The sequence below is a fragment of the Pongo pygmaeus genome, chromosome 9 (genome assembly GCF_028885625.2).
Source record: "Pongo pygmaeus isolate AG05252 chromosome 9, NHGRI_mPonPyg2-v2.0_pri, whole genome shotgun sequence".
NCBI classification, from domain to species: Eukaryota; Metazoa; Chordata; class Mammalia; order Primates; family Hominidae; genus Pongo; species Pongo pygmaeus.
This window is the reverse complement of record NC_072382.2, coordinates 91,378,579-91,401,798: the sequence shown is the minus strand read 5'-3', so window position 1 is coordinate 91,401,798 and position 23,220 is coordinate 91,378,579. Positions and strand designations below refer to the sequence as shown.

Genomic DNA, 23,220 nt, shown 5'->3' with positions numbered 1-23,220 from the left:
TTAACTTCATTCAGACATGTCTGTCATCTATTATTTCACTCAGTGGCAGTCAGAAATAAAGAAAACAGAAAACAGAGAGTGTATTTTATGCCATGATCAAGAATAATGATTTTTCAAAAATTAATTAATAAAGAACCAATACGTATACTTTTAGTGTTTTTACCTCATTTAATAGTAACACAATAAATGAGTTTTAATAACATTAGAATGCAATTCAAGACATAGAACAGAACCTAGTCGTCCTGTTTGATAAGGCACAAGGAAGAGGGCTTTCTGGGATAAAGGGGGTCCCACAGCAGATGAACACATTTCTGATTTGTCTCTGGTCAGAGGTGAATACAGGAAAAGATAGGCCTGAGAGGAGGTGAGAAGGAGCAATTGGGGATGGTGTATATAGGGGAGCTTTGATTAACATCAACAAAGCTCACAGTTCTAGCTTCACAATCCAGGAATAAACCTACGTGGCTGGTAGGTCTTGGGACATATTGCAGTGTCATTGGGGAGGTGGTAAAGAGACTGCACTGAATGTCATTCTTAACACACCCAAGACTAAAGAGTCCCTCCTCTCCATATATATTGCCATTCTGATTCTTCCCTTTCCAATACTTATTACAGACACCAAAAGCCCAATTCCAAGAGTCCCCCACATGGACTTCCCAGTAATATTTGCCGGAGGTGAAATTCTGAGCACCCCATGCAAGAAAACTTGTAGGTGTTGCAGTGATATGGGGCGCATTTTGACGGTCACATCCAATACAAATGCTTCTCAAATCTCCACATCGAAAGATATGACTGTTGGCTTCATTATGATGCAGAGTAATATCCACTGCAAAATAAATAAATAAATAAAAGAAAGAAAGAAAGAAAGAAAACATGCATAGACATGTGTAAATAAGCAAAAATTGTTCTATCAAGAAGTTAATTTACCAGGAAACGTAAAGTCACAAGGACACTTTTGCTTGTAACTTCTAATAAAGTATAGGGATGATTAGTGTTATCTGCAAGACAAACAAAACGCTAACCACAGATATTAAAAGTGTTTCGAAAACTTACATACTGAGAGCCAAATGTAAGACCAACTTCTTTCAATCCAATTTTCAAAGCAAAATTTGCACATTATATGCCCTAAATGCTATGCTGTTATCAAGATCATTATTTAGAAATGTTTCTTATTCTTAAAAACTAGTGCTATCATTTTGGAAAGAATGTGATGTGAAGATTTTCAGTTACTCAAGAACCACTCTAGTTAACTGGATAAAAATCCATAAGTACATGTCATAAGTGATAATTTAAAGCAGATTTCCGCAAAATCTTTTAACAGTCTCTCTGTGGCCCTCCATGCTAGCTTGGGGCTGAAGCTGGATTTTAGACTTAACATGTAGCTTTTCATATTGCAATTAAACCGAACTTCTTTTTGTTTGTAATTTTACTTGTATTCACAAAATGATTTCTTCTTTTTATTTTTACCCATTAACTGATTTTCTTGGAAATACATAGTATATATCCATTTAAAAAATTTGAAAACCCCAAGAATCTCCAGTAAACTATATTCCCCGAAAGAACAGTTGTTAGCTGTTCAAATGAATACACTACAGAAATGTAAAATTTTGTATTTAACATTAAGTAACCCACCTTCATTCTGAGCATTGTTCCATTTGCTCCTTTTTTAAATTTGCTACACTACTCCTTTTTCCCATTACATTAGTCAGTACATAGGAGACCATAATGTATTTGTTTTTCACTATCTTTCAAACTTAATGCTATAAATCTGACTATACAGACACAGATACAAAAGGGTTGCATGATTATATTGTCCACTTATGTCTATAAAGTAGTAAAATATTTGATAAAGGGTGAAATATTACCTATGTGATCCTAACAATAATAATATTTAGATAGTGGGAGTGCTGCCTGTGGGTGGAGACTTACCTCGGAATTGGTTGAGCCTGTCCCTCAGTCCAGTGATGGGCCCTGCCCTGAGCTCTAGATTCAGAGGCTGGGGAATGTGCAGCAGCACGGACTCACTCCTGCAAGGAAAAACCTGCAGTTACAACATCTACAGCCATAAAATAAATAAAATCACTACTTGTATTTAAAAGATATTTCGTGAGAATCCTTTGAACCCACAAATTTGATAATTCAAAAATTATTACTTCCTTTTTGGAATTAATTCCTACTTACAGTTTCTGAATTTTAAAGCATAGTGGGAGAGTCTGAGTCAGGATTCAGTCCGATCTTTCTTATTTTTTGCCCCACATGGGTAAGGTTCCTTAGCCTTATGGCCTTGAGAATATTTAGAAACGAAATTCTGCGTTCCACTTCTTGGCAGACTCCCCTGACATCTTTGTCTGAAATAGCGGGGTTCTGGGGAGACTGCTGCATCTGCTGCTTCCTTTCCAAGATAAAGAATGTGAAACTTGTTCTAGGCAGCTAGACCTGCCTTTTAGAAACAAGCTTCCCTAGAGACTTATACAGTTCTAACACTCCACAGTTTTTTCAATCTATTTTTCAGGACAGTTAACTGATATGTATATAGGTATGAACAACAAATCATCAACTTTTTCACTGCTAAAATACTTCCCCCGCTTCTCTCCTGCTTCCTCTGGTGACTTTCTCACCATCCACAAAACAAAACTTCATCTTTCACCTGTGCAGGCTTTTAAGCAATAAAACAAAATCAGGAATAAACATGTTTTTTAAAAATTTTACTTCACTATTTATTTATTTATGTATTTATTTACTTAGTGTTCTTGTCTCTTCTGGTGTGGGAATGAAAGTAGATGAAAAAAAATAAAGTAGTATCAATATCTTAATCATTTATGCCATGACTTTGGTAGAGCCTGCTTTGATGTTCGTGGAAAGTGAAAGAACATATGCTAAAATACAGGTACACACTCACCTGTATAATATGTCTCCAAAAGCCTGTAAAAAAAAAAAATAGAAAGATTTAGTGCAGTTCACAAGATGCATCTTTCATTAAGTTCAGTGTGAAATTTGGAGGCAGTTCCTCAAGCTATTATTTCCCTACCATCTTCTCTTCTGCAAAGCATTTTCTATTTCTTCTGTAATGAAAAACCCAGTCAGTCGTATTGTCACTAATTAATGTCCTGGGAAGGTCTGAGTCTTGAAGACATTCTCTAAAGAAGTGAAGGGAGAAGAGGCCCAGAGAGTCTATGCTCCATGGTAATCTCGAATAACCTACTCAGTCACTTTTCCCAGAACGTATTGCCCAAATGAGTGGATCCCACAATAGTATTAATGTGAGCCTAGATTCCCAAAACTTCTGATCTTGCCATGTCCTCAAATTAACCTAAATGTAAATGAATCACTCACTATTTTATACATGTTTGACAACCCAAAATGTATTATTGACTTAGTTGGGGAATAGTTACTGGGGCTGTTACCTAGACCATTCCACAAAGTTTTGTGGCTGGTGGATAAAGTAGGAGGGACCTCTGCCCTGGTAGAATCCCTTGGTGGGGCTATACTCTCCCAATAAAGTAGCATTAGTTATGCGAATGTGTTTTTGGAAACACATCATGGAAATAAAGGTAGGGAGATGGATTTCAGCCATGAGGAAAATACTTATACATGTGAATAGTCAAAAACCTGAAACCACATTGTGAGTTTGTACCTGAAGTAGCTCCACATCTGGTTTATGGCACATTTTCATCAGCTCCTCATACGTTCCTCTTAAAATCTCCCTCCTATGAGCCATTTTGGCTTTACTTAAATGAAGTTGATGAAAAATATCTTTCCCCTTCTTTTTCAGCATCTCCAAATTATGTTTTTCTTCTTCATGATGAAATGCAGGCATCTTCTGATACTCAGCTCTAATAGCTTCTAGCCTTACATTCACATAATCCTGCAGTGATAATGGGTTAGTCAAAAGAGAAATGTATTTATCCATCTCCTATTAAATCTCACTGATTACTTTTGTCTCTCGAACATCCAATAGTTTAAACCTCAGTCTTGCCAGTTCTTGGAATCCACAAATTTTTTTCCTCTCCTTTCTCTCTGCATAAAGATCAACATAGATGTATCTGACCAATTACATTAAATTTATTCAAGATATTGTGTGTTCTAAGATAGTTGGAAATAAAAAAAAAGCTATTTAAATTTCTCTATTCCAACCCATATTTATGGAAAAGTAAGAATAGTTTGTGCTGAAGAGTTGGAGTATAGAGCTATAGTTACTAGAAAGGAAATAATTATTTCTATTTCTGAGATAAGTAACAGGTTGCTTAAACTCATTATATGTGAAATGACCTTAGACTAACATGTCCAGCTAAATGCATTTCGCCCAGCAAAACCTATCCTAATAAGGCTGCATTTATGATTTGGCCATCTTTGTCTCTCTGAATTCATTTCCTTCCATTCTTTTTCTAAGTCATCCCAATCTGAAACATAGACTTCTTTCTGCTTCCCCAGGTCTCCAAATATACACAAACTAAAAATTACTGCATATGCTGTTCTCTCCAACTAGAATTTTACACACACACACACACACAAACATAGATATACATATACATGTATACACGCTCTTGGTCCACATATATATCCATATACACTTTCGTGCTCCCCTTCCTCTTCCAAACTTTGTTCAATTTGAATTTTCCAGTGAGTCTTTTTTCTGACCACCCTATTTAAATCTCAGACACTAATCTCCAGTTTGTGGCCTCTATTGTCCTTTTCTACTTCCCTGCTTGATTATTCTCCAACAAAGAACCTTCCACACTCGAACCCATCATGTATTGCACATATTTGCATGTTGACCATTTTTGCCTCTCTCATTTGGATTGTATGATTTGTGAGGACAAAGATGCTTTCTTTCTTCTATACTAGCAAATTTTCTAATTTAATATTCAACATAGACTAGGTTCTTATGAAATACTTTTCAACACACTAATATTAGCTATCATACCCTCAAAGTATACATCCACAAAGAGAAAATCATTTTTAATATTTTTCTGAAGTCCTCAGAGTTCTCCTTATATTTAGATACTAGTTCCCATATTTCGGGCATGTTTACATGTCTCCCTCGAGACACAAATCCATATTTCTCACCACTTTTCTCATCATATGTTATGGATTATTCAATATTAATTAGTTGAGATTCTTAATTTCATGGTTGCCCTAGATTTCCCCTGTCACTCTTTCTGCCTGAAATTTTCCATGCAATTCCAAATACTACTTGTCCACCAGCATTCGGATTAATGCTGACCCAGGCTCAGAAGGTTCACTTGAGCTCTCCATGACTGCCAAATAACTCTTACGCCCAGCATTTATCCAACCCGCACATATAGAATGCTGGTTGGATGTGAGATGACCCAGTTTCTTGTATCTGTTGGTGTATAGCTACAGGTTTGTATGAAAACAAACCAGCATGCTTTGGGTAACATCAATGGTTTTGTTAGAAATCCCATCTAACAGTCATACTGTTCTACATAAGAAATGAGGCCACTTTTTCTCAATGTTTTCTTTTTTTTCTTTTTTTTATGGACTCCCAGAAACATTACAGTTTGATATCAAGTTCCTATTTTAAGAGTCACCCATTTGCCCACCATGAGTTCCTGGAGAAGGTAGCGTAGTACAGGACTAACCTTCCAGTGGCTGATTCTGGTGGTTTCCACGTTCAGGTTTCTCTGATTTTCACAAGCTTTTTCCCATAAAGACTGCATTTTCGTTAAAAGCTTCTCCTGCAAAAGAGCCATAAATTGAAGCACCAGTGAAGACAATAAAGTAACATGCAGACCGTTTCATAGGGAGGGGGCCAGAATGAGAGACAAATAAGTCCCTAGGAAATGGCATTTCTTCTATTTCCCTTCTTCTTCGTCAAATCTCAGAGGTTTGAAGCTAAGAAAGCCCAAAAGTGAGTTGCCTAAAGGGACACAGAGTTGGCTTTACCCAATCTCCAAGAAAATAGGCCCACAGGAATTTCATGTGTCCTTTATAGAAATAGATCTTCAGAGGCATCACTTACCCGCTGTTCCTCACCTGCCCACTCAACGGGACGGTGTCTGTGATACCGGTGCTCCTGAGAGCTGCAGCACAGCAAACAGAGCAGGCTCCTGTCCACTTCACAGAACATCTTCTTTGTCTCCCTGTGAGTGCCACACATTTGCTCCTCAGAGCTCAGGAATAGCCAGAGACTGGCTTTTCTGGCAAGGGAAGCCATCTTCTTCAATCGAATGTTAGTTTTGAGGTTTCTCTGCTGTGTTGTCTTTATGCATTCAAAGCACTGAGTAAGAATTGGGATGTCTTGCCAGTTGAGGTAGAAACAGGGCCTGCAAAAGCTGTGCCCACAGTCTATGGTTACAGGGTCTATGAAGTAGTTCATGCAGATGGGGCAGGTGAGTTCCCTCCGGAAGACTTGTGAGATTCCAGAATTCATGTTTCTGAGGAAGAAAGAGCAACATGTCATTTTGGAGTCTGGGTTGATGAAAAGCTTCTGAACGTGTGGAGATAAGTGATAGCTGTAGTCTCTTCTCTTGACAGCGTTCACTAAAGCACAGCAAACTATTTCTTCCATAACAAAAATAAAAATCTCACACAGAGAAAGGCTCCCAGCTTTATACTAGATATTACCGACTAAGTGACTCACAACCCCTTCTACTCCTAGTTCCTGCCTGTAACATAATACTAATCTATTCAATTTCCCATTTTTCTGAATGTGGATCTGGAAATTGGGTTTGATTCTAAGTGGCCTAGAATAAATTGTAGTTGTTCCTATTTTTCTTTCATATAACTGCTGAATGAGTATGAAAGAGTGGGAAAAACTGCCTTGGCCAAAGAAATACGAGAAGATGGCTAGAGGGTCCTATGATATATTTTGAGAGAGAGACACAACAGTGGGGCAGCAAACAACCGTGGCACATGTTTACCTGTGTAACAAGCCTGCACGTCCTGCACATTTATCTCAGGACTTAAAATAATATAAAATTAAAGTAAAATGAAAAACCAAAACCAAAACAAAATAGAAAAACCAATCAACCAACCAAATAAACAAATAAAAAGAACAGCCAAATAAACCAATTTAGGTTGAATAGAAGAGAAAAAATCATTGAAGATATTGGGCCTTTTTATTTTCTCGTGGATTAAATTAACTTCTCCTAGGGATACCCAAACTCTGAACTAACATATAGTAGGATTTTTATTAAACTTAAAGAGGTGTAATTATATTTCTATGTTGTGATGGTGAATTTTAAGTATCAGTCTGACTGGATTAACCAACACCTAGGGAACTGGTGCAGCATTGTTTCTGGGTGAGTCTGGGAAGGTGTTTCTAGAGGAGAGAGACATGTGAGTTTCAGAGCTGAGTGGGACCATCATCCCTCAATGTGAGTGGGCACCATTCAATCAGCTGGTAGCTCAGATAAAAGGAAAAGGCCAGAGGAAAGGCAATTTCCTCTTTCTTTCTCCTGAAGCTGGTTCTGAGGCTTTCAGCCTTGAGCTCAGTCAAGATACCGGTATCCTCAGGACATCAGCTTAAAGACAGCCTATATTTGGAACCGCTCAGACTCCATAATCAAGCAAACGAATTTTCCTGATGAATTCCCTCTCGTGTAGAATCATGTGTAGCTTGAGGACAGATATATGTTCTGAGAAATGTGTAAGGAGGTTTTATTTATTTACTTTTTGAGAAGGAGACTCACTCTGTCACCCAGGCTGGAGTGCAGTGGTGCAATCTCGGCTCACTACAACCTCCGCCTCCTGGGTCAAAGTGAGTCTCCTGCCTTAGCCTCCTGAGTACCTGGGATTATAGGAACATGCCACTACACCCGGCAAATTTTTTCATTTTTTTTTCCAGTAGAGATGAGGTTTTGCTATGTTGGCCAGGCTGGACTTGAACTCCTGGCCTCAAGTGATCTGCCCGCCACGGCCTCCAAAAGTGCTGGGATTACAGGCGTGAGCCACTGCGCCCAGCCAGGTGGTTTTATTGTTTTGACATGATAGAATATACTTATACAAACCTAGATGGTATAGCCTGCTACGCACCTATGGTACACAGTACAGCCTATTGCTCCTAGACTACAAAACTGTATAGCATGTTCTGTAAGTACACGCTATACTGTAGGCAATTGTAGTATATACTGTAGGCAACTGTAACACAGTGGTAATTATTTAGTATGTAAACATATTTAAATACAGAAAAGGTACAGCAAACACACTGGTATTATAACCTTATGTGACCACCATGTATGGTTTGTGGTTGACTGAAATGGCTCATGAATGTATCTCTACATGTATACATATACATCCTATGATTCTGTCTGTCTGGAGAGCCCTGACTAATATATAAACTATGGTCTTTGGCAATTTTAAGTCCTTTTCTTTACTCTCCTTTATTTAATAACACTGCTGAATTTTAGTGAAAGAAATGAAAAATCTTAGAATTGTAAATATTCTCCAGAGGTCATCTAAGTCATTTTAAGGAACTTTTCATCATTTAATAAGATTAAGGCTCAAGTGAGATGGCAACCACCATCACATATCAAGTTATATCTTATATATTTATTTGGTGAAAAAATTGTGTTTTGATTTCCAAACAAGGATGTTTTGGGGAGCCTTCTCATTTTTTTCAGTTCCACTATTTTGCATCTCTCATCATTACCTTGCTAATTTAAACTTATGTCTAAATGCTGAATGAATTAACATTCATTCACGTCTTCTCAATTCAATTGTATAATATTAATACACTCATTACACATATATTTACACACACCTATGTGTACATACATGCATAAATATCAACTCCATATATTCATTATGCATACATATCTGTTGCAGCAAACACTAGATATTTCAATTTTTTCAAAATTATATTAAAGAATGATAGAAAACGCAAAATAACAACAATTAGTATCCTCATAATTCAAAAAATCAATAGTAAGAATATGAATTACAAGTGGTATCATTGTGTAGATTTAAGATAATGAGATATTTTTAACACCCTAATTTATTATTTTGTAAAGGAAAGAAGATATAATTTTATCAATATAAGTTTCACTCACCGCTGGGTTCTTTGAATGGTTCCCACAATGATTCTTCAAGAAATAATTCTGTGAAGTACTCTTCAAGGTCAGGAGCTCATTCGTCGCAGTACTGAATTTCAGAGGTCACCAAAACACAGCTCCCTCTAAGTGCGCTCCTTCTCCTTTGGAGAAAACTGAGCTTGTCTCTTCTATGTCCTTTTATAGGAATCTGTGAAGACCACACCCACCTCTTTAAGTGGGTGGCGTATAGAGAAACGTAGAGAATAAGATGATTAGGTTTATGCAGTATGTAGATCACACCTTTGCACCGCTGATTAAATTATCATCACTCCTTAAAAAACATGACTGAAATGAATCATATGTAACCTAAATCCTATCAGATTAGACATACACTGGAAATTAACTAAGATGCATTTTATACTGTTTATTGATATATTATCGAAGATACAGGCATTCCTCTAAGGGCACATTTATTTATTCTAGAGAAACTGTCTCCTTGCGGAGTGCAGTGGTACAGTCATAGCTCATGATTCTGCAGCATTTTTTACACCAATTTTACGCCAATCTCAGAGAGAACCAATTTTTACACCACTTTCCAGGAGTCAATCAATTGACTCAAGGAAGAAAATTGCATCAAGCAAGAAAATAACCAAGAATCTCAGTCACAGGAGAGCTGCTGTGTATAGATGTCTGTTTGTGGCTGGGGGTGAGGGTATTCATGCTGCAGAAGAAAGGTGCTGAGATTCTTGGTTATTTTCTTGCTTGATGCAATTTTCTTCCTTGAGTCAATTGATTGACTCCTGGAAAGTGGTGTAAAAATTGGTTCTCTCTGAGATTGGTGTAAAATTGGTGTAAAAAATGAAGCAGGAGACAACCTGGAATTATGGCAGGTTTATGAAAGGTTATGAAAGGTTTATGAAAGGTTATTTTCAAAATAACCAAGAATCTCAGTCACAGGAGAGCTGCTGTGTATAGATGTCTGTTTGTGGCAGGGGGTCAAGGAATTCATGCTGCAGAAGACAAGCTGGAATCGCCCTCCACCCCCATTTCTACCCAACCAAGGGCTCTGGTTCCTTTCATAAACCTGCCTCTAGTCTTCCCCACCTTTCCCTGTTCCTATCCCCTCTCTGATTGCTGGATGGGGCTGTGCTGCTGCACCCGACTGTCTGGCCCCTGAGCATTACATCCCCATACTCCAGGCCTTCATTCATCACCAAAACAGCATGGTACTGGTATAAAAATAGGCACACAGACCAGTAGAACAGAATAGAGAACCCAGAAATGAACCCAAATACTTACAACCAACTGATCTTCGACAAAGCAAACAAAAACATAAAGTGGGGAGAGGACACCCTATTCAACAAATGGTGCTGGGATAATTGGCAAGCCACATGTGGGAGAATGAAACTGGACTTTGTGGCATAGACAAACTTTCTTATTATGATTCAATGAAACACTCACGTAGGACCTACTAGGAAGGTATTTTGCAGATGTAGCCAAAGGTCCTACTCTTGTAACTAGCAAGTGTACCCAGGTAAGCCTGACTTCATCAGTGAAAGTCCCTTAAATAAAGACATAGGCATTCCTTGAACAACATTTAAAATGGCGAATGGGACTGTCATCTTCCAATTGCCCCCTACTGACTTTGGACCAAAACTTTGAATCATGACCGATGGGATCCAGCCAGCTGAGGATTTTTCTTCCTAACTGACTTTAACAGGGATCTCATACTTGCTCAGGCAGCCCACCAACTGTGGAAACCAGTTCTTTGCACTTAATTCATATGTGAATCTCCCTAAGTATACATATATATTATGGGTTCTGCTTTGATTTTTGAACCTTGACAGAATTTTTGAACCTTGACAGACATAGGGCTGACAGATTTGTCTTCACTGTTCTGACACTCTTGAATTTAAGTCTTGTGGGGGCTATTGGCAAAGAATTCCTCTGTCAGAAAATATTTGAGGAGCTGCTTCTGAAATCTCTTTTCTTTTTTAAATTGTCACATGACAACAAAAATATTTGTTATAGAAAGAAAAATATAATCCATCCCTATCATTTGGATTCTGTATTTGTGAATTAGCCTACGTCCTAAAACTTGTTTATAATCCCCAAATTAATTACTATATTGCATTTCTAGTCATGGTAGAACATCACGCACCAAGGGGAGAAAAGCATGAAAATAATAACTCATATTTCACCCATGAGATTGGCAAAGTTTTGTAAATTCAATAAGAGACTTCAAATTAGTAGAATGATTTGGTTAGTCAGAGATTTGTCTTAGAGTGGTAGAAACCAAAACAAGTTTTATCTTCCTGTTGGACTTCTCTTCGAATATCCTATGAACGTACTAAAGCAGCATTTAAGGCTGGATGAGGTGGTTTATACCTGTACTCCCAAGCACTTTGGAAGTCCAAAACCAGAGGATCACTTGAAGACAGGAGTTGGAGAACAGCCTGGGCTACAGAGCCATACCCTGACTCTATGAAAAGTTTTAAAAATCATTAGCCAGGTGGGATGGTGTGAGCATGTAGTCCTAGCTACTTGGGAGGCTGAAGCAGGAGGATCCCTTGAGCCTTGGAATTCAAGGCTGCAGTGAGCTATGATTGTACCACTGCACTCTGCAAGGAGACAGTTTCTCTAGAATAAATAAATGTGCCCTTAGAGGAATGCCTGTATCTTGGATGATACATCAATAAACAGTATAAAATGCATCTTAGTTAATTTCCAGTGTATGTCTAATCTGATAGGATTTAGGTTACATATGATTCATTTCAGTCATTGTTTTTTAAGGAGTGATGATAATTTAATCAGCGGTGCAAAGGCGTGATCTACATACTGCATAAACCTAATCATCTTATTCTCTACGTTTCTCAATACGCCACCCACTTAAAGAGGTGGGTGTGGTCTTCGCAGATTCTTATAAAAGGTCATAGAAGAGACAAGCTCAGTTTTCTCCAAAGGAGAAGGAGCGCACTTAGAGGGAGCTGTGTTTTGGTGACCTCTGAAATTCAGTACTGCGGCGAATGAGCTCCTGACCTTGAGGAGTACTTCACAGAATTATTTCTTGAAGAATCATTGTGGGAACCATTCAAAGAACCCAGAGGTGAGTGAAACTTATATTGATAAAATTATATCTTCTTTCCTTTACAAAATAATAAATTAGGGTGTTAAAAATATCTCATTATCTTAAATCTACACGATGATACCACTTGTAATTCATATTCTTACTATTGATTTTATGAATTATGAGGATACTAATTGTTGTTATTTTGCGTTTTCTATCATTCTTCAATATAGTTTTGAAAAAATTGAAATATCTAGTGTTTGCTGCAACAGATATGTATGCATAATGAATATATGGAGTTGATATTTATGCATGTATGTACACATAGGTGTGTGTAAATATATGTGTAATGAGTGTATTAATATTATACAATTGAATTGAGAAGACGTGAATGAATGTTAATTCATTCAGCATTTAGACATAAGTTTAAATTAGCAAGGTAATGATGAGAGATGCAAAATAGTGGAACTGAAAAAAATGAGAAGGCTCCCCAAAACATCCTTGTTTGGAAATCAAAACACAATTTTTTCACCAAATAAATATATAAGATATAACTTGATATGTGATGGTGGTTGCCATCTCACTTGAGCCTTAATCTTATTAAATGATGAAAAGTTCCTTAAAATGACTTAGATGACCTCTGGAGAATATTTACAATTCTAAGATTTTTCATTTCTTTCACTAAAATTCAGCAGTGTTATTAAATAAAGGAGAGTAAAGAAAAGGACTTAAAATTGCCAAAGACCATAGTTTATATATTAGTCAGGGCTCTCCAGACAGACAGAATCATAGGATGTATATGTATACATGTGGAGATACATTCATGAGCCATTTCAGTCAACCACAAACCACACATGGTGGTCACATAAGATTATAATACCAGTATGTTTGCTGTACCTTTTCTGTATTTAAATATGTTTACATACTAAATAATTACCACCGTGTTACAGTTGCCTACAGTATATACTACAATTGCCTACAGTATAGCATGTACTTACAGAACATGCTATACAGTTTTGTAGTCTAGGAGCAATAGGCTGTACTGTGTACCATAGGTGCGTAGCAGGCTATACCATCTAGGTTTGTATAAGTATATTCTATCATGTCAAAACAATAAAACCACCTGGCTGGGCGCAGTGGCTCACGCCTGTAATCCCAGCACTTTTGGAGGCCGTGGCGGGCAGATCACTTGAGGCCAGGAGTTCAAGTCCAGCCTGGCCAACATGGCAAAACCTCATCTCTACTGGAAAAAAAAAAAAATGAAAAAATTTGCCGGGTGTAGTGGCATGTTCCTATAATCCCAGGTACTCAGGAGGCTAAGGCAGGAGACTCGCTTTGACCCAGGAGGTGGAGGTTGCAGTGAGCCGAGATTGCACCACTGCACTCCAGCCTGGGTGACAGAGTGAGTCTCCTTCTCAAAAAGTAAATAAATAAAACCTCCTTACACATTTCTCAGAACATATATCTGTCCTCAAGCTACACATGATTCTACACGAGAGGGAATTCATCAGGAAAATTCGTTTGCTTGATTATGGAGTCTGAGCGGTTCCAAATATAGGCTGTCTTTAAGCTGATGTCCTGAGGATACCGGTATCTTGACTGAGCTCAAGGCTGAAAGCCTCAGAACCAGCTTCAGGAGAAAGAAAGAGGAAATTGCCTTTCCTCTGGCCTTTTCCTTTTATCTGAGCTACCAGCTGATTGAATGGTGCCCACTCACATTGAGGGATGATGGTCCCACTCAGCTCTGCAACTCACATGTCTCTCTCCTCTGGAAACACCTTCCCAGACTCACCCAGAAACAATGCTGCACCAGTTCCCTAGGTGTTGGTTAATCCAGTCAGACTGATACTTAAAATTCACCATCACACCATAGAAATATAATTACACCTCTTTAAGTTTAACAAAAATCCTACTATATGTTAGTTCAGAGTTTGGGTATCCCTAGGAGAAGTAAATTTAATCCACGAGAAAATAAGAAGGCCCAATATCTTCAATGATTTTTTCTCTTCTATTCAACCTAAATTGGTTTATTTGGCTGTTCTTTTTATGTGTTTATTTGGTTGGTTGATTGGTTTTTCTATTTTGTTTTGGTTTTGGTTTTTCATTTTACTTTAATTTTATATTATTTTAAGTCCTGAGATAAATGTGCAGGACGTGCAGGCTTGTTACACAGGTAAACATGTGCCACGGTGGTTTGCTGCCCCACTGTTGTGTCTCTCTCTCAAAATATATCATAGGACCCTCTAGCCATCTTCTCGTATTTCTTTGGCCAAGGCAGTTTTTCCCACTCTTTCATACTCATTCAGCAGTTATATGAAAGAAAAATAGGAACAACTACAATTTATTCTAGGCCACTTAGAATCAAACCCAATTTCCAGATCCACATTCAGAAAAATGGGAAATTGAATAGATTAGTATTATGTTACAGGCAGGAACTAGGAGTAGAAGGGGTTGTGAGTCACCTGGTCGGTAATATCTAGTATAAAGCTAGGAGCCTCTCTCTGTGTCAGATTTTTATTTTTGTTATGGAAGAAATAGTTTGCTGTGCTTTAATGAACACTGTCAAGAGAGGAAACTATAGCTATCACTTATCTCCACATGTTCAGAATCTTTTCATCAACCCAGACCCCAAAATGACATGCTGCTCTTTCTTCCTCAGAAACATGAATTCTGGAATCTCGCAAGGCTTCCAGAGGGAACTCACTTGCCCCATCTGCATGAACTACTTCATAGACCCCGTCACCATAGACTGTGGGCACAGCTTTTGCAGGCCCTGTTTCTACCTCAACTGGCAAGACATCCCAATTCTTACTCAGTGCTTTGAATGCATAAAGACAACGCAGCAGAGAAACCTCAAAACTAACATTCGGTTGAAGAAGATGGTTTCCCTTGCCAGAAAAGCCAGTCTCTGGCTATTCCTGAGCTCTGAGGAGCAAATGTGTGGCACTCACAGGGAGACAAAGAAGATGTTCTGTGAAGTGGACAGGAGCCTGCTCTGTTTGCTGTGCTGCAGCTCTCAGGAGCACCGGTATCACAGACACTGTCCCGTTGAGTGGGCTGCTGAGGAATGCCGGGTAAGTGATGCCTCTGGAGGTCTATTTCTATAAAGGACACATGAAATTCCTGTGGGCCTATTTTCTTGGAGATTGGGATTTACTAGGGACTTATTTGTCTCTCATTCTGGGCCCCCTCCCTATGAGACGGTCTGCATGTTACTTTATTGTCTTCACTGGTGCTTCAATTTATGGCTCTTTTGCAGGAGAAGCTTTTAACGAAAATGCAGTCTTTATGGGAAAAAGCTTGTGAAAATCAGAGAAATCTGAACATGGAAACCACCAGAATCAGCCACTGGAAGGTTAGTCCTGTACTACGCTACCTTCTCCAGGAACTTATGTTAGGCAAATGGGTGACTCTTAAAATAGGAACTTCATATCAAACCGTAATGTTTCTTGGAGTCCATTAAAAAAAAATTAAAAAAAGAAAACATTGAGAAAAAGTGGCCTTATTTCTTATGTAGAATAGTATGACTGTTAGATGGGATTTCTAACAAAACCATTGATGTTACCCAAAGCATGCTGGTTTGTTTTCATACAAACCTGTAGCTATACACCAACAGATACAAGAAACTGGGTCATCTCACACCATTCTATATGTGCTGGTGGGATAAATGCTTGGCACAAGATTCATCTGGCAGTCATGGAAAGCTCAAGTGAACCTTCTGAGCCTGTGTCAGCATTAATCTGAATGCTGGTGGACAAGTAGTATTTGGAATTGCATGGAAAATTTGAGGCAGAAAGAGTGAGGGGAAATCTAGGGCAACCATGAAATTAAGAATCTCAACTAATTAATATTGAATAATCCATAACATATGATGAGAAAAGTGGTGAGAAATATGGATTTGTGTCTTCAGGGAGACATGCAAACATGCCCGAAATACGGGAACTAGTATCTAAATATAAGGAGAACTCTGAGGACTTCAGAGAAATATTAAAAATGATTTTCTCTTTGTGGATGTATACTCTGAGGGTACAATAGCTAATATTAGTGTGTTGAAAAGTATTTCATAAGAACCTAGTCTATGTTGAATATTAAATTAGAAAATTTGCTAGTATAGAAGAAAGAAAGCATCTTTGTCCTCACAAATCATACAATCCAAATGAGAGAGGCAAAAATGGTCAACATGCAAATATGTGCAATACATGATGGGTTCGAGTGTGGTAGGTTCTTTGTTGGAGAATAATCAAGCAGGGAAGTAGAAAAGGACAATAGAGGCCAGAAACTGAAGATTAATGTCTGAGTTTTAAACAGGGTGGTCAGAAAAAAGACTCACTGAAAAATTCAAATTGAACAAAGTTTGGAAGAGGAAGGGGAGCACGAAAGTGTATATGGATATATATGTGGACCATGAGTGTGTATACATGTATATGTGTGTGTGTGTGTGTGTGTGTGTGTAAAATTCTAGTTGGAGAGAATAGCATATGCAGTAATTTTGAGTTTGTGTATATTTGGAGGCTTGGGGAACCGCAAAGAAGTCTATGTTTCAGATTGGGATGACTTAGAAAAAGAATGGAAGGAAATGAATTCAGGGAGATAAAGATGGCCAAATCATAAATGCAGCCTTATTAGGATAGGTTTTGCTGGGCGAAATGCATTTAGCTGGACATGTTAGTCTAAGGTCATTTCACATATAATGAGTTTAAGCAACTTGTTACATATTTCAGAAATAGAAATAATTATTTCCTTTCTAGTCACTATAGCCTATACTCCAACTCTTAAGCGTGAACTGTTCTTACTTTTCCATAAATATGGGTTGGAATAGAGAAATTCAAATTGTTGTTGTTTTTTTATTTCCAACTATCTTAGAACACACATTATCTTGAATAAATTAAATGTAATTGGTCAGATACATCTATGTTGATCTTTATGCAGAAAGAAAGGAAAGGAAAAAAATTTGTGGATTCTAAGAACTGGCAAGACTGAGGTTTAAACTGTTGGATGTTCGAGAGACAAAAGTAATCAGTGAGATTTAATAGGAGATTGATAAATACATTTGTCTTTTAACTAACCCATTATCACTGCAGGATTATGTGAATGTAAGGCTAGAAGCTATTAGAGCTGAGTATCAGAAGATGCCTGCATTTCATCATGAAGAAGAAAAACATAATTTGGAGATGCTGAAAAAGAAGGGGAAAGATATTTTTCATCAACTTCATTTAAGTAAAGCCAAAATGGCTCATAGGAGGGAGATTTTAAGAGGAACGTATGAGGAGCTGAAGGAAATGTGCCATAAACCAGATGTGGAGCTACTTCAGGTACAAACTCACAATGTGGTTTCAGGTTTTTGACTATTCACATGTATAAGTATTTTCCTCATGGCTGAAATCCATCTCCCTACCTTTATTTCCATGATGTGTTTCCAAAAACACATTCGCATAACTAATGCTACTTTATTGGGAGAGTATAGCCCTGCCAAGGGACTCTACCAGGGCAGAGGTCCCTCCTACTTTATCCACCAGCTACAAAACTTTGTGGAATGGTCAAGGTAACAGCCCAATAACTATTCCCCAACTAAGTCAATAATACATTGTGGGTTGTCAAACATGTATAAAATGGTGGGTGATTCATTTACATTTAGGTTAATTTGAGGACATGGCAAGATCAGAAGTTCTGGGGATCTAAGCTCACTTTAATATTATTGTGGGATCCACTCATTTGGGTAATAGGTTCTGGGAAGGATGACTGAGTAGGTTATTCGAGGTTACCATGGAGCATAGACTCTCTGGGCCTCTTCTCCCTTCACTTCTTTAGAGAATGTCTTCAAGACTCAGACCTTCCCAGGACATTAATTAGTGACAATATGACTGACTGGGTTTTTCATTATAGAAGAAATAGAAAATGCTTTGTAGAAGAGAAGATGGTACAGAAATAATATCTTGAGGAACTGACTCCAAATTTCACACTGAACTTAGTGAAAGCTGCATGTTGTGAACTGCACTAAATCTTTCTATTTTTTTTTTACAGGCTTTTGGAGACATATTATACAGGTGAGTGTGTACCTGTATTTTAGCATATGTTCTTTCACTTTCCACGAATATCAAAGCAGGCTCTGCAAAAGTCATGGCATAACTGATTAAGATATTGATACTGCTTTATTTTTTTTTTTTGCATCTACTTTCATTCCCACACCAGAAAAGACAAGAACACTAAGTAAATAAATACATAAATAAATAAATAGTGAAGCAAAATTAAAAAAAAACATGTTTATTCCTGATTTTGTTTTATTGCTTAAAAGCTTGCATAGGGGAAAGATGAAGTTTTGTTTTGTGGATGGTGAGAAAGTCACCAGAGGAAGCAGGAGAAAAGTGGGGGAAGTATTTTAGCAGTGAAAAAGTTGATGATTTGTTGTTCATACCTATATTCATGTCAGTTAACAGTTCTGAAAAATAGATTGAAAAAACTGTGGAGTGTTAGAACTGTGTAAGTCTCTAGGGAAGCTTGTTTCTAAAAGGCAGGTCTAGCTGCCTAGAACAAGTTTCACATTCTTTATCTTGGAAAGGAAGCAGCAGATGCAGCAGTCTCCCCAGAACCCCTCTATTTTAGACAAAGATGTCACGGGAGTCTGCCAAGAAGTGGAACGCAGAATTTCTTTTCTAAATATTCTCAAGGCCATAAGGCTAAGGAACCTTACCCATTTGGGGCAAAAAATAAGAAAGATCGGACTGAATACTGACTCAGACTCTCCCACTATGCTTTAAAATTCAGAAACTGTAAATAGAAATTAATTTCAAAAAGGAAGGAATAATTTTTGAATTATCAAATTTGTGGGTTCAAAGGATTCTCACGAAATATCTTTTAAATACAAGTAGTGATTTTTATTTATTTTATGGCTGTAGATGTTGTAACTGCAGGTTTTTCCTTGCAGGAGTGAGTCCGTGCTGCTGCACATTCCCCAGCCTCTGAATCTAGAGCTCAGGGCAGGGCCCATCACTGGACTGAGGGACAGGCTCAACCAATTCCGAGGTAAGTCTCCACCCATAGGCAGCACTCCCACTATCTAAATATTATTATTGTTAGGATCACATAGGTAATATTTCACCCTTTATCAAATATTTTACTACTTTATAGACATAAGTGGACAATATAATCATGCAACCCTTTTGTATCTGTGTCTGTATAGTCAGATTTATAGCATTAAGTTTGAAAGATAGTGAAAAACAAATACATTATGGCCTCCTATGTACTGAGTAATGTAATTGGAAAAAGGAGTAGTGTAGCAAATTTAAAAAAGGAGCAAATGGAACAATGCTCAGAATGAAGGTGAGTTATTCAATGTTAAATACAAAATTTTACATTTCTGTAGTGTATTCATTTGAACAGCTAACAACTGTTCTTTTGGGGAATATAGTTCACTGGAGATTTTTGGGTTTTTTAAATTTTTTAAATGGATATATATTATGTATTTCCAAGAAAATCAGTTAATGGGTAAAAATGAAAAGAAGAAATCATTTTGTGAATACAAGTAAAATTATAAACAAAAAGAAGTTCAGTTTAATTGCAATATGAAAAGCTACATGTTAAGTCTAAAATCCAGCTTCAGTCCCAAGCTAGCATGGAGGGCCACAGAGAGACTGGTAAAAGATTTTGCAGAAATCTGCTTCAAATTATCCCTTATGACATGTACTTACAGATTTTTATCCACTTCTCTGGAGCGGTTCTTGAGTAACTGAAAATCTTCACATTCTTTCCAAAATGATAGCACTAATTTTTAAGAATAAGAAACATTTCTAAATAATGATCTTGATAACAGCATAGCATTTAAAGCATATAATGCGCAAATTTTGCTTTGAAAATTGGATTGAAAGAAGTTGGTCTTACATTTGGCTCTCAGTATGTAAGTTTTCAAAATATTTTTAATATCTGTGGTTAGCGTTTTGTTTGTCTTGTAGATAATATTAATCATCCCTATACTTTATTAGAAGTTACAAGCAAAAGTTTCCTTGTGACTTTACATTTCTTGGTAAATTAACTTCTTGATAGAACAATTTTTGCTTATTTACACATGCCTATGCATGTTTTCTTTCTTTCTTTCTTTTTATTTATTTATTTATTTATTTGTTTATTTTGCAGTGGATATTACTCTGGATCATAATGAAGCCAACAGTCACATCTTCCGATGTGGAGATTTGAGAAGCATTTGTATTGGATGTGACCGTCAAAATGCGCCCCATATCACTGCAACACCTACAAGTTTTCTTGCATGGGGTGCTCAGACTTTCACCTCTGGCAAATATTACTGGGAGGTCCATGTGGGGGACTCTTGGAATTGGGCTTTTGGTGTCTGTAATAAGTATTGGAAAGGGGAGAATCAGAATGGCAATATATGTGGAGAGGAGGGACTCTTTAGTCTTGGGTGTGTTAAGAACGACATTCAGTGCAGTCTCTTTACCACCTCCCCAATGACACTGCAATATGTCCCAAGACCTACCAGCCACGTAGGTTTATTCCTGGATTGTGAAGCTAGAACTGTGAGCTTTGTTGATGTTAATCAAAGCTCCCCTATATACACCATCCCTAATTGCTCCTTCTCACCTCCTCTCAGGCCAATCTTTTGCTGTATTCACCTCTGACCAGAGACAAATCAGAAATGTGTTCATCTGCTGTGGGAACCCCTTTATCTCAGAAAGCCCTCTTCCTTGTGCCTTATCCAACAGGACAGATAGGTTCTGTTTTATGTCTTGAATTGCATTCTAATGTTATTAAAACTCATTTATTGTGTTACTATTAAGTGAGGTAAAAACACTAAAAGTATACGTATTGGTTCTTTATTAATTAGTTTTTGAAAAGTCATTATTCATGATCCTGGCATAAAATATATTCTCTGTTTTATTTTTCTTTATTTCTGACTGCCACTGAGTGAAATGATAGATGACAGACATGTCTGAATGGAGTTAAAATCAGTGGAAGAGAGTCGGGATCTTTTGCCTCATGCAAAAACTTGGAGTGAAGTCTTAACGATAACTGGGAAATGTTGTTTTTCTTTCTCTTTATCTAACTATATTGCACTTATCCATCATGTTTCATTGTACTAATCTATCCTTTGAGTTAATACCATTTGACCTTCCATGCTGGGCTTCGTTTTGGAATTCTTGCCACATATATAAATAATCCTGCATTATTAGTGTGCTCTTCTACATTGAAATACACAAGGTGATCAGAACAATGCTGAATTAATTGAATTTTTTTAAAAAGTAACCAAATATTGACTCGTACCTCAAAACACACACAGTCATTTCCAAATAGATTCAAGTCCTGAAGGTAAGGGGAACATGATAGAATATTCTCATAAGGATTTCTTAACAAGGACAAAAATTAACAATTAAAAAAAATTAGTTGGTTTATATTAATGATGACTTCTGTGTTTCAAAAAACATGATACAAGAATTGAAATGCAAACCATTAGTGGAGAAAGATATTCACCCGAACATATATAAAATACAATACAATACATGTGCATGATGAATACTTAAAATGTATTTTAAGTATTTTTCCAGATTCTTCCAGAGTGGCGTAGAATAAACATGGATGGCAGAGTCAATGATGAGATTAGCTGTGGAAATGGGAAACCGTTTTTTGGAGGACAGTAGTAATGCTGGGAACTTATGAAAACAACCAAGTATTCAGTAGCAACTAAAATGTGTCTCCATAACGTTATTTTACAGATGCATATCTGAAATCTGAAATTTGGGAGAACATTCTACTAGTGTTCTCTAGTGAGAAAATACAGCTGGAAGGAAGATGGGAGGGAAGATGAAGGAGAGAAACAGAATGCATTTGAGAGAAAATGCTATTTAGACTAAAATAGAATACTGCAGATACCACGACAAAGTGGTTAAAGTGTGTCTTATGGAGCAGGAATGGCAGAAAATACCACAGTAAAGAGATTTACAATTGGATTGTTAGTTCTGGCTTTTATTCTGTCAACGTTGTAGCTTCTAAACACATCAGTGCTCTCCTTTGATCCATGTGCTAATTAACAACCTACACTCTGCCCCCTCTCCCGGATTCTTTCATCGTTTTAAACCTAATCTAATTCTAATCCAGCTGGTCACTGTAACACATGTAATCACCTAAGAATTTTAAAAATATATTTGATGAACTAGTGAATATACCTCATTCTCAACAAAAATACTGTTTGAGAGGAAAAGTCAATGGTATTTACAACCATTTAAGTGCATCCACACATGCAGGCATATACATATATATGTATATATTTATGTATCTGAGTTAATTGCATTAATCAGAGTGCCTACCTGGATTAGGATTACACTGGGCTTTGCTGATGAAAGAATTCAGAATGTTGTTTGGTTACCCTGTAATACCTATATGAGTATATTAACCCTGTAATTTTACTACTGCAGAAACTCCCTTAGATGTAATCAAGGATGATTGTATAGGGATGTATATTGTTGCACTTTTTCCAATCCTGAAAGAGAGAAAAATAAATATACTGTAATGTGGAAATTGTTTAGAAAACTAGAATGCATTTTACTAAACCCTGTAAAAACCAACGCCATCTATATGTATTAATATATCGATACAAACAGAATTTTCTTTTATCTCTTACGTGACTATAATTCCTATTTTTCATTGGTATTTTTATTATGGACAGACATAGTATTTTATTACGGATGGATATAGAAACAAAAATAATTCCCTCTACAGAGGGTATAAAAATTATATGTAATTATATATATTATATATAATAGGTAAATATTTATATTTTTATATTTTATATAAAATACATTTTATATAAAATATATAATATATATTATATAAAAATATTTATATAATATATATTGTATAATATAAAACATTATATATATTATATATATATAAAATACAGGGACGCGATTAGTTTCTGCTGGTGTGGAGACAAGTCATATCATGTCTGGGGGCCATGATGAGAGGAGCAGTCAGAGGATTTCTTGCATTGTGATGGGTGCATACAAGTTAAACGAGCTACTTACCAGTAGAATTGATAGCAGGATAACGGCTAGGGTTACTTCGTATGAAATTGTTTGGGCTACAGCTTGTAATGCACCAATTAGTGCATAATTTGTATTTAATTGCTCTTCCTGGTCATAGAATAGAGTAGAC

The 23,220-nt window shown here is 37.0% G+C and overlaps 2 protein-coding genes across 2 annotated transcripts; one reads left to right on the top strand and one right to left on the bottom strand.

The window, feature by feature from the left end:
- Positions 1–326: 326 nt before the first annotated feature.
- Positions 327–9,092, bottom strand: LOC129008108 (tripartite motif-containing protein 49D-like). Its single transcript, XM_054439921.1, has 7 exons — positions 9,015–9,092; positions 5,984–6,398; positions 5,604–5,699; positions 3,635–3,865; positions 2,900–2,922; positions 1,930–2,027; positions 327–826 (listed from the first exon to the last, which is right to left on the bottom strand). The coding sequence occupies exons 2-7, from the start codon at positions 6,392–6,394 to the stop codon at positions 327–329; spliced, it is 1,359 nt and encodes a 452-aa protein (XP_054295896.1). The 5' UTR covers positions 6,395–6,398; positions 9,015–9,092.
- A 2,902-nt stretch (positions 9,093–11,994) lies between these two features.
- LOC129008077 (tripartite motif-containing protein 49D-like) lies at positions 11,995–20,690 on the top strand. The gene is made up of 7 exons (XM_054439832.2): positions 11,995–12,102; positions 14,723–15,137; positions 15,323–15,418; positions 17,145–17,375; positions 18,085–18,107; positions 18,986–19,083; positions 20,191–20,690. Exons 2-7 carry the CDS (start codon positions 14,727–14,729, stop codon positions 20,688–20,690), a joined length of 1,359 nt encoding a protein of 452 aa, XP_054295807.1. The 5' UTR covers positions 11,995–12,102; positions 14,723–14,726.
- Positions 20,691–23,220: the final 2,530 nt, after the last annotated feature.

Excerpts from the sequence above, each read along its gene's own strand:
- LOC129008108 (XM_054439921.1), bottom strand. The coding sequence starts at position 6,394 with ATGAATTCTGGAATCTCACAAGTCTTCCGGAGGGAACTCACCTGCCCC. Across the intron at positions 2,923-3,634 it reads CAGATGTGGAGCTACTTCAG|GCTTTTGGAGACATATTATA; the intron begins GTACAAACTCAC and ends TTTTTTTTACAG. Across the intron at positions 2,028-2,899 it reads TTTGGAGACATATTATACAG|GAGTGAGTCCGTGCTGCTGC; the intron begins GTGAGTGTGTAC and ends TTTTCCTTGCAG.
- LOC129008077 (XM_054439832.2), top strand. The coding sequence starts at position 14,727 with ATGAATTCTGGAATCTCGCAAGGCTTCCAGAGGGAACTCACTTGCCCC. Across the intron at positions 15,419-17,144 it reads CCAGAATCAGCCACTGGAAG|GATTATGTGAATGTAAGGCT; the intron begins GTTAGTCCTGTA and ends TTATCACTGCAG. Across the intron at positions 18,108-18,985 it reads TTTGGAGACATATTATACAG|GAGTGAGTCCGTGCTGCTGC; the intron begins GTGAGTGTGTAC and ends TTTTCCTTGCAG.